The sequence below is a fragment of the Procambarus clarkii genome, chromosome 45, assembly GCF_040958095.1.
Source record: "Procambarus clarkii isolate CNS0578487 chromosome 45, FALCON_Pclarkii_2.0, whole genome shotgun sequence".
Taxonomy (NCBI): Eukaryota; Metazoa; Arthropoda; class Malacostraca; order Decapoda; family Cambaridae; genus Procambarus; species Procambarus clarkii.
In genome coordinates this window covers 28,165,612-28,174,499 of record NC_091194.1, presented here as the reverse complement: position 1 = coordinate 28,174,499, position 8,888 = coordinate 28,165,612, and the positions used below count along the sequence as shown (strand labels likewise).

At 34.6% G+C, this 8,888-nt stretch overlaps 1 protein-coding gene across 1 annotated transcript; it reads left to right on the top strand.

The window, feature by feature from the left end:
• The first annotated feature begins 6,305 nt into the window (after positions 1-6,305).
• LOC138350320 (uncharacterized) lies at positions 6,306-8,674 on the top strand. The gene is made up of 2 exons (XM_069300942.1): positions 6,306-6,717; positions 8,580-8,674. Exons 1-2 carry the CDS (start codon positions 6,306-6,308, stop codon positions 8,672-8,674), a joined length of 507 nt encoding a protein of 168 aa, XP_069157043.1.
• The last annotated feature ends 214 nt before the right edge of the window (positions 8,675-8,888 follow it).

Here is an 8,888-nt window from a genome sequence, read left to right as displayed (position 1 = left end):
AAATGAATTTTGGAGAATTGATTTTTGATTTACCTCCAACAGTGAAAAGAAATGTACGAAAGATTGAGAAAATTCGTGTTAGAATTATTAATCTTACTTTTTCGGTCATATTTAATAATATATGTCTACAGGAAAGACTGCTACCAAAATATACTAATGTTAAAGCGCACGACCCAGCAGCAAGGAATCAAGCCTTCATGATAAAATATCGCCAGGATCTGATTCGTGATCAGATATACAAGGCAGAGACTAGAAATAAAAATGAATTTTAGAGAATTGATTTTTGATTCACCTCCAACAGTGAAAAGAAATGTACGAAAGATTGAGAAAATTCGTGTTAGTATTATTAATCTTACTTTTTCGGTCATATTTAATAATATATGTCTACAGGAAAGACTGCTACCAAAATATACTAATATTAAAGCGCACGACCCAGCAGCAAGGAATCAAGCCTTCACGATAAAATATCGCCAGGATCTGATTCGTGATCAGATATACAAGGCAGAGACTAGAAATAAAAATTAATTTTGGAGAATTGATTTTTGATTTACCTCCAACAGTGAAAAGAAATGTACGAAAGATTGAGAAAATTCGTGTTAGAATTATTAATCTTACTTTTTCGGTCATATTTAATAATATATGTCTACAGGAAAGACTGCTACCAAAATATACTAATATTAAAGCGCACGACCCAGCAGCAAGGAATCAAGCCTTCACGATAAAATATCGCCAGGATCTGATTCGTGATCAGATGTACAAGGCAGAGACTAGAAATAAAAATGAATTTTGGAGAATTGATTTTTGATTTACCTCCAACAGTGAAAAGAAATGTACGAAAGATTGAGAAAATTCGTGTTAGAATTATTAATCTTACTTTTTCGGTCATATTTAATAACATATGTCTACAGGAAAGACTGCTACCAAAATATACTAATATTAAAGCGCACGACGCAGCAGCAAGGAATCAAGCCTTCACGATAAAATATCGCCAGGATCTGATTCGTGATCAGATATACAAGGCAGAGACTAGAAATAAAAATGATTTTTGGAGAATTGATTTTTAACTTACCTCCAACATTGAAAAGAAATGTACGAAAGATTGAGAAAATTCGTTTTAGAATTATTAATCTTACTTTTTCGGTCATATTTAATAATATATGTCTACAGGAAAGACTGCTACCAAAATATACTAATATTAAAGCACACGACCCAGCAGCAATGAATCAAGCCTTCACGATAAAATATCGCCAGGATCTGATTCGTGATCTGATATACAAGGCAGAGACTAGAAATAAAAATGAATTTTGGAGAATTGATTTTTGATTTACCTCCAACAGTGAAAAGAAATGTACGAAAGATTGAGAAAATTCGTGTTAGAATTATTAATCTTACTTTTTCAGTCATAATTAATAATATATGTCAACAGGAAAGACTGCTTCCAAAATATACTAATATTATAGCGCACGACCCAGCAGCAAGGAATCAAGCCTTCACGATAAAATATCGCCAGGATCTGATTCGTTATCAGATATACAAGGCAGAGACTAGAAATAAAAATGAATTTTGGAGAATTGATTTTTGATTTACCTCCAACAGTGAAAAGAAATGTACGAAAGATTGAGAAAATTCGTGTTAGAATTATTAATCTTACTTTTTCGGTCATATTTAATAACATATGTCTACATGAAAGACTGCTACCAAAATATACTAATATTAAAGCGCACGACCCAGCAGCAAGGAATCAAGCCTTCACGATAAAATATCGCCAGGATCTGATTCGTGATCAGATATACAAGGCAGAGACTAGAAATAAAAATGAATTTTGGAGAATTGATTTTTTATTTACCTCCAACAGTGAAAAGAAATGTACGAAAGATTGAGAAAATTCGTGTTAGAATGATTAATCTTACTTTTTCAGTCATATTTAATAATATATGTCTACAGGAAAGACTGCTACCAAAATATACTAATACTAAAGCGCACGACCCAGCAGCAAGGAATCAAGCCTTCACGATAAAATATCGCCAGGATCTGATTCGTGATCAGAAATACAAGGCAAAGACTAGAAATAAAAATGAATTTTGGAGAATTGATTTTTTATTTACTCCAACATTGAAAAGAAATGTACGAAAGATTGAGAAAATTCGTGTTAGAATTATTAATCTTACTTTTTCGGTCATATTTAATAATATATGTCTACAGGAAAGACTGCTACCAAAATATACTAATATTAAAGCGCACGTCCCAGCAGCAAGGAATCAAGCCTTCACGATAAAATATCGCCAGGATCTGATTCGTGATCAGATATACAAGGCAGAGACTTGAAATAAAAATGAATTTTGGAGAATTGATTTTTGATTTACCTCCAACAGTGAAAAGAAATGTACGAAAGATTGAGAAAATTCGTGTTAGAATTATTAATCATACTTTTTCGGTCATATTTAATAATATATGTCTACAGGAAACACTGCTACCAAAATATACTAATATTAAAGCGCACGACCCAGCAGCAAGGAATCAAGCCTTCACGATAAAATATCGCCAGGATATAATTCGTGATCAGATATACAAGGCAGAGACTAGAAATAAAAATGAGTTTTGGAGAATTGATTTTTGATTTACCTCCAACAGTGAAAAGAAATGTACGAAAGATTGAGAAAATGCGTGTTAGAATTATTAATCTTACTTTTCGGTCATATTTAATAACATATATATATATATATATATATATATATATATATATATATATATATATATATATATATATATATATATATATATATATATATATATATATATATGTGTGTGTGTATATCACGAAAATAAACACGTGATTAAGAATGTGACAATGTCAGACCACGGAGGAAAAATGAAACAGGAAATTTCCTTAAGTACTTTCGTATATTAAATACATCTTCAGAAGGTCACAATTAATTCAGAAGGACCTTCTGAAGATGTATTTAATATACGAAAGTACTTAAGGAAATTTCCTGTTTCATTTTTCCTCCGTGGTCTGACATTGTCATATATATATATATATATATATATATATATATATATATATATATATATATATATATATATATATATATATATATATATGTCGTACCTAGTAGCCAGAACGCACTTCTCAGCCTACTATGCAAGGCCCGATTTGCCTAATAAGCCAAGTTTTCATGAATTATTTGCTTTTCGACTACCTAACCTACCTAACCTAACCTAACCTAACTTTTTCAGCTACCTAACCTAACCTAACATATAAAGCTTGGTTAGGTTAGGTTAGGTAGTGTTGGTTAGGTTCGGTCATATATCTACGTTAATTTTAACTCCAATAAAAAAAAAATTACCTCATACATAATCAAATGGGTAGCTTTATCATTTCATAAGAAAAAAATTAGAGAAAATATATTAATTCAGGAAAACTTGGCTTATTAGGCAAATACGGCCTTGCATAGTAGGCTGACAAGTGCATTCTGGCTACTAGGTACGACATATATATATATATATATATATATATATATATATATATATATATATATATATATATATATATGTCGTACCTAGTAGCCAGAACGCACTTGTCAGCCTACTATGCAAGGCCCGATTTGCATAATAAGCCAAGTTTTAATGAATTACTATATTTTCTCTATTTTTTTTCTTATGAAATGATAAAGCAACCCATTTCAGTATGTATGAGGTCAATTTTTTTTTAATGGAGTTAAAATTAACGTAGATATATGACCGAACCCAACCAACCCTACCTAACCTAACCTAACCTATCTTTATATGTTAGGTTAGGTTAGGTAGCCGAAAAAGTTATGTTAGGTTAGGTTAGGTAGGTTAGGTAGTCGAAAAACAATTAATTCATGAAAACTTGGCTTATTAGGCAAATCGGGCCTTGCATAGTAGGCTGAGAAATGCGTTCTGGCTACTAGGTACGACATATATATATATATATATATATATATATATATATATATATATATATATATATATATATATATATATATATATATATATATATATATTTATATATATATATATATATATATATATATATATATATATATATATATATATATATATTAATATATATATATATTAGACGCCTTAATCCACTTGACCATCACGACCGGACATAAGGCGTCCCTGTACATACCAGTTGCGTTGCTCCTGGCAGTATGGGTTCGAGTCACTTCTGGGGTGTGAGTTTTCAGTTGTATATAGTCCTGGGGACCATTCAGGCTTGTTTGCATTTGTGTTCCTCACGTGTGCCCCAAAGAATGAGGTGATTTGATAAAATGCTATGCCCAAGATTACCATCCGAGTGCCGGCGGGGAAGTGATTCAAATAGCTTCGGCTGTCACTTCCTTATGTCCGGTCGTGATGGTCAAGTGGATTAAGGCGTCCCTGTACATACCAGTTGCATTGCTCCTGGCAGTATGGGTTCGAGTCACTTCTGGGGTGTGAGTTTTCAGTTGTATATAATCCTGGGGACCATTCAGGCTTGTTTGCATTTGTGTTCCTCATGTGTGGCCCAAAGAATAAGGTGATTTGATAAAATGCTATGCCCAAGATTACCATCCGAGTGCCGGCGGGGAAGTGGTTCAAATAGCTTCGGCTGTCACTTCCTTATGTCCGGTCGTGATGGTCAAGTGGATTAAGGCGTCCCTGTACATACCAGTTGCGTTGCTCCTGGCAGTATGGGTTCGAGTCACTTCTGGGGTGTGAGTTTTCAGTTGTATATAGTCCTGGGGACCATTCAGGCTTGTTTGCATTTGTGTTCCTCACGTGTGCCCCAAAGAATGAGGTGATTTGATAAAATGCTATGCCCATGATTACCATCCAAGTGCCGGCGGGGAAGTGGTTCAAATAGCTTCGGCTATCACTTCCTTATGTCCGGTCGTGATGGTCAAGTGGATTAAGGCGTCCCTGTACATACCAGTTGCGTTGCTTCTGGCAGTATGGGTTCGAGTCACTTCTGGGGTATGAGTTTTCAGTTGTATATAGTCCTGGGGACCATTCAGGCTTGTTTGCATTTGTGTTCCTCACGTGTGCCCCAAAGAATGAGGTGATTTGATAAAATGCTATGCCCAAGATTCCCAACCGAGTGCCGGCGGGGAAGTGGTTCAAATAGCTTTGGCTATCACTTCCTTATGTCCGGTCATGATGGTCAAGTGGATTAAGGCGTCCCTGTACATACCAGTTGCATTGCTCCTGGCAGTATGGGTTCGAGTCACTTCTGGGGTGTGAGTTTTCAGTTGTATATAGTCCTGGGGACCATTCAGGCTTGTTTGCATATATATATATATATATATATATATATATATATATATATATATATATATATATATATATATATATATATATATATATATATATATATATATATATATATATATATATATATATAGGTGGGGTACCACCTATGGTGCAAGTGTAGGGACCCATAGCCTCGGAGAAGAAAATAAAGAGTACTCAGAGTAGATCTTGTAGATTCTCTCTGGACACTTTGATATTTTCTTCTCCTTCTTCTATATACATATTTATATATTCATCATGGAATTTTAAACTTTCTAGTTATTCTCTTAATTAATAATTAGGCCAGTGTTATTTGTCTTGTTTCAATAAAAGATTATTAAACAATTTTTTGTTCATTAATTATTTATTATTTCTGACATGTATTTCATTAATATGTGTAATGAAAACCGTGCCAAAGTAACATAACGAAATAAAAAATAACATTATAAATCATAATTTTGTATTTTTTTTGTATTTTTATAATGAATGGAGATGTGTGAGGCAAATATAGCAAATTTCCCAAATTAGTTAGAACTGTGATAACTAGTTAAGGAAATTCCTCAAATTCCTTTGGTGAACACAATGTTTATTTATTATTTTATTTCCTGTTCAGCTTTCGAAAGAGTAAACTAGAGTTTTTAAGAATTTTGTTCATTAAATTCTAAAGTAATAAATGTGATAATTTAAGAAAAAACTCACACAGCAACATTATATATAGAGTTACACCTAACTCCACGACTGGTAACAGTGCCACCACCTGGAGAGTTACACATAACTCCACCACTGGTAACAGTGTGACCATCTGGAGAGTTGCACATAACTCCACGACTGGTAACAGTGTGGCCATCTGGAGAGTTACACATAACTCCACCACTGGTAACAGTGTGACCATCTGGAGAGTTACACGTAACTCCACCACTGGTAACAGTGTGACCATCTGGAGAGTTACACATAACTCCTCGACTGGTAACAGTGTGACCATCTGGAGAGTTACACATAACTCCATGACTGTTAACAGTGTCACCATCTGGAGAGTTAAACATAACTCCATGACTGTTAACAGTGTCACCATCTGGAGAGTTAAACATAACTCCATGACTGTTAACAGTGTCACCATCTGGAGAGTTACACATAACTCCATGACTGTTAACAGTGTGATCGTTTGGAGAGTTACACATAACTCCACCACTGGTAACAGTGTGACCATCTGGAGCGTTACACATAACTCTGTGACTGGTAACAGTGCCACCATCTGGAGAATTACACATAACTCCACGACTGGTAACAGTGTGACCATCTGGAGAGTTACACATAACTCCACCACTGGTAACAGTGTGACCATCTGGAGCGTTACACATAACTCTGTGACTGGTAACAGTGTGACCTTCTGGAGAGTTACACATAACTCCACCACTGGTAACAGTGTGATCATCTGGAGTTACACATAACTCCACCACTGGTAACAGTGTCACCATCTGGAGAGTTACACATAACTCCACCACTGGTAACAGTGTGATCATCTGGAGTTACACATAACTCCACCACTGGTAACAGTGTCACCATCTGGAGAGTTACACATAACTCCACGACTGGTAACAGTGTCACCATCTGGAGAGTTACACATAACTCCATCACTGGTAACAGTGCCACCATCTGGCAAGATTTATATGTTCATAACTTTACTTATATATAAGTTTACATCAAATATAATCAAACAGTCAAGTAATAAGCAAACAAGCAAAATATTACCAGATTCTATAATAGGTCCGTTGTATCCAGCACCACCATGTAATACAATGATAGAAAGTTTCACATTACATACAGTTTTGCCTAAATATTTCTTTGGTGAAATTAATATTTAACATATTAAAAACCTGAGGTAAACCTACTTATCACTTGATGGTTGTTGATGATACAGATTAATCCTGGTTTATTGAATAATATAACTGTGTTCAATTAATCTAACTACCCTACGAGAGGATCGACAACATCTCTTGCCTAAACTGAGAACAGGATGTTATGTTGCTAATACTCTTTAAATAATACATATAAATGATTGATTATGCACAAGCCTGCGTCATTATTACTGTCAAGTTTTTGTAGACAGATTCTGTAAATTTTCAAGGAGTTGAATTCAAATCTGTATTTGGTTACCTATGATCAGCTCAAGTTTTCTCGTAATCTAATTTTATTCAGATAAAAGCTTACCTTTCAGTTTTGTTTATGTCTGTAATAATATGAGTGCAGGGAGGCTAGTCCAAATACCCGGGTTGTCTTTGAGGGAGAGTGGAGCAGGTGACAAACACTATGAGTGTAGTGGAGGCCATCTCCAGAAGCCCTTCAACCTGCCTCACATAATGTGGCTGCTAAACCTCTAGTCTGTCCTCCTCAAATTTTACTGCCACCTCTTTATGTGTAACGTGAATTGATGAAAAAGAATCAAGATCATGAATAAAGAAAGTCTAGCTTCTGTTTTCATAGAACATAAATGTTCATGTTAAAGTGATGCTAAATTGTATGGAGGAATTTATGATGGTTCTGAGAAAGGACGACCAGTAGGAAAGAGTAATGAGTGAGACTGAGAGGAATGCAAGGCAAGCCTTCATATCAGAAGTGAATAAATTTCCTGGAACCGCAGAATTTCAGAATTCGTGCACTTTGTTGAAGAACTGATAAAGAGTATTAAGTCTGGAACATGGATGTTGAAGAACTGATAAAGAGTATTAAGTCTGGAACATGGATGTTGAAGATCTGATAAAGAGTATTAAGTCTGGAACATGGATGCTGAAGATCTGATAAAGAGTATTAAGTCTGGAACATGGATGTTGAAGATCTGATAAAGAGTATTAAGTCTGGAACATGGATGTTGAAGAACTGATAAAGAGTATTAAGTCTGGAACATGGGTGTTGAAGATCTGATAAAGAGTATTAAGTCTGGAACATGGATGTTGAAGATCTGATAAAGAGTATTACGTCTGGAACATGGATGTTGAAGAACTGATAAAGAATATCAAGTCTGTGAGCATTGATGTCAGTATAATTGTATTTTCTCAGATCGCATCTGAATTATTTCCCTGAGAACTGTTGTTGACTAGAGTGAGGAACAAGGGGCCAGGTTCCACCAACATATTCCTACTATGTAAGGAAGGTACCAGAGACGACGGAACACTAACATGTTAGCCCGCTGACCTTACCACTACAAAACACAAACCAAAATCATTGAAGACAACTTTTCTTACACGTTAATGTATATTGCTGTTGAGAATTTTAACCTACAGACAAGGTTTTATCAGATACTGGAATAGGTGAGAAATCTAAGCTGATTGAACGAAACCTTGGCAATATTTTAGTTCAGCACAGCGATGTAATTTAGATTCAGAGCAAAAAAATAAACTCTGACAATAGAAAACATATTTCAAAATGCAGGCTTGTGCAATTTCATAAATGCAACAGGAACTATTTTAAGGCATTTCTTGAATTATATGTGTCATTATAATAAGTTAATTAAAACATGATCAATATTAAAATTTTAAATTGGGTCGGGAAACATATTGACCAAAATATATCGGCTGATATTACTAATCTTT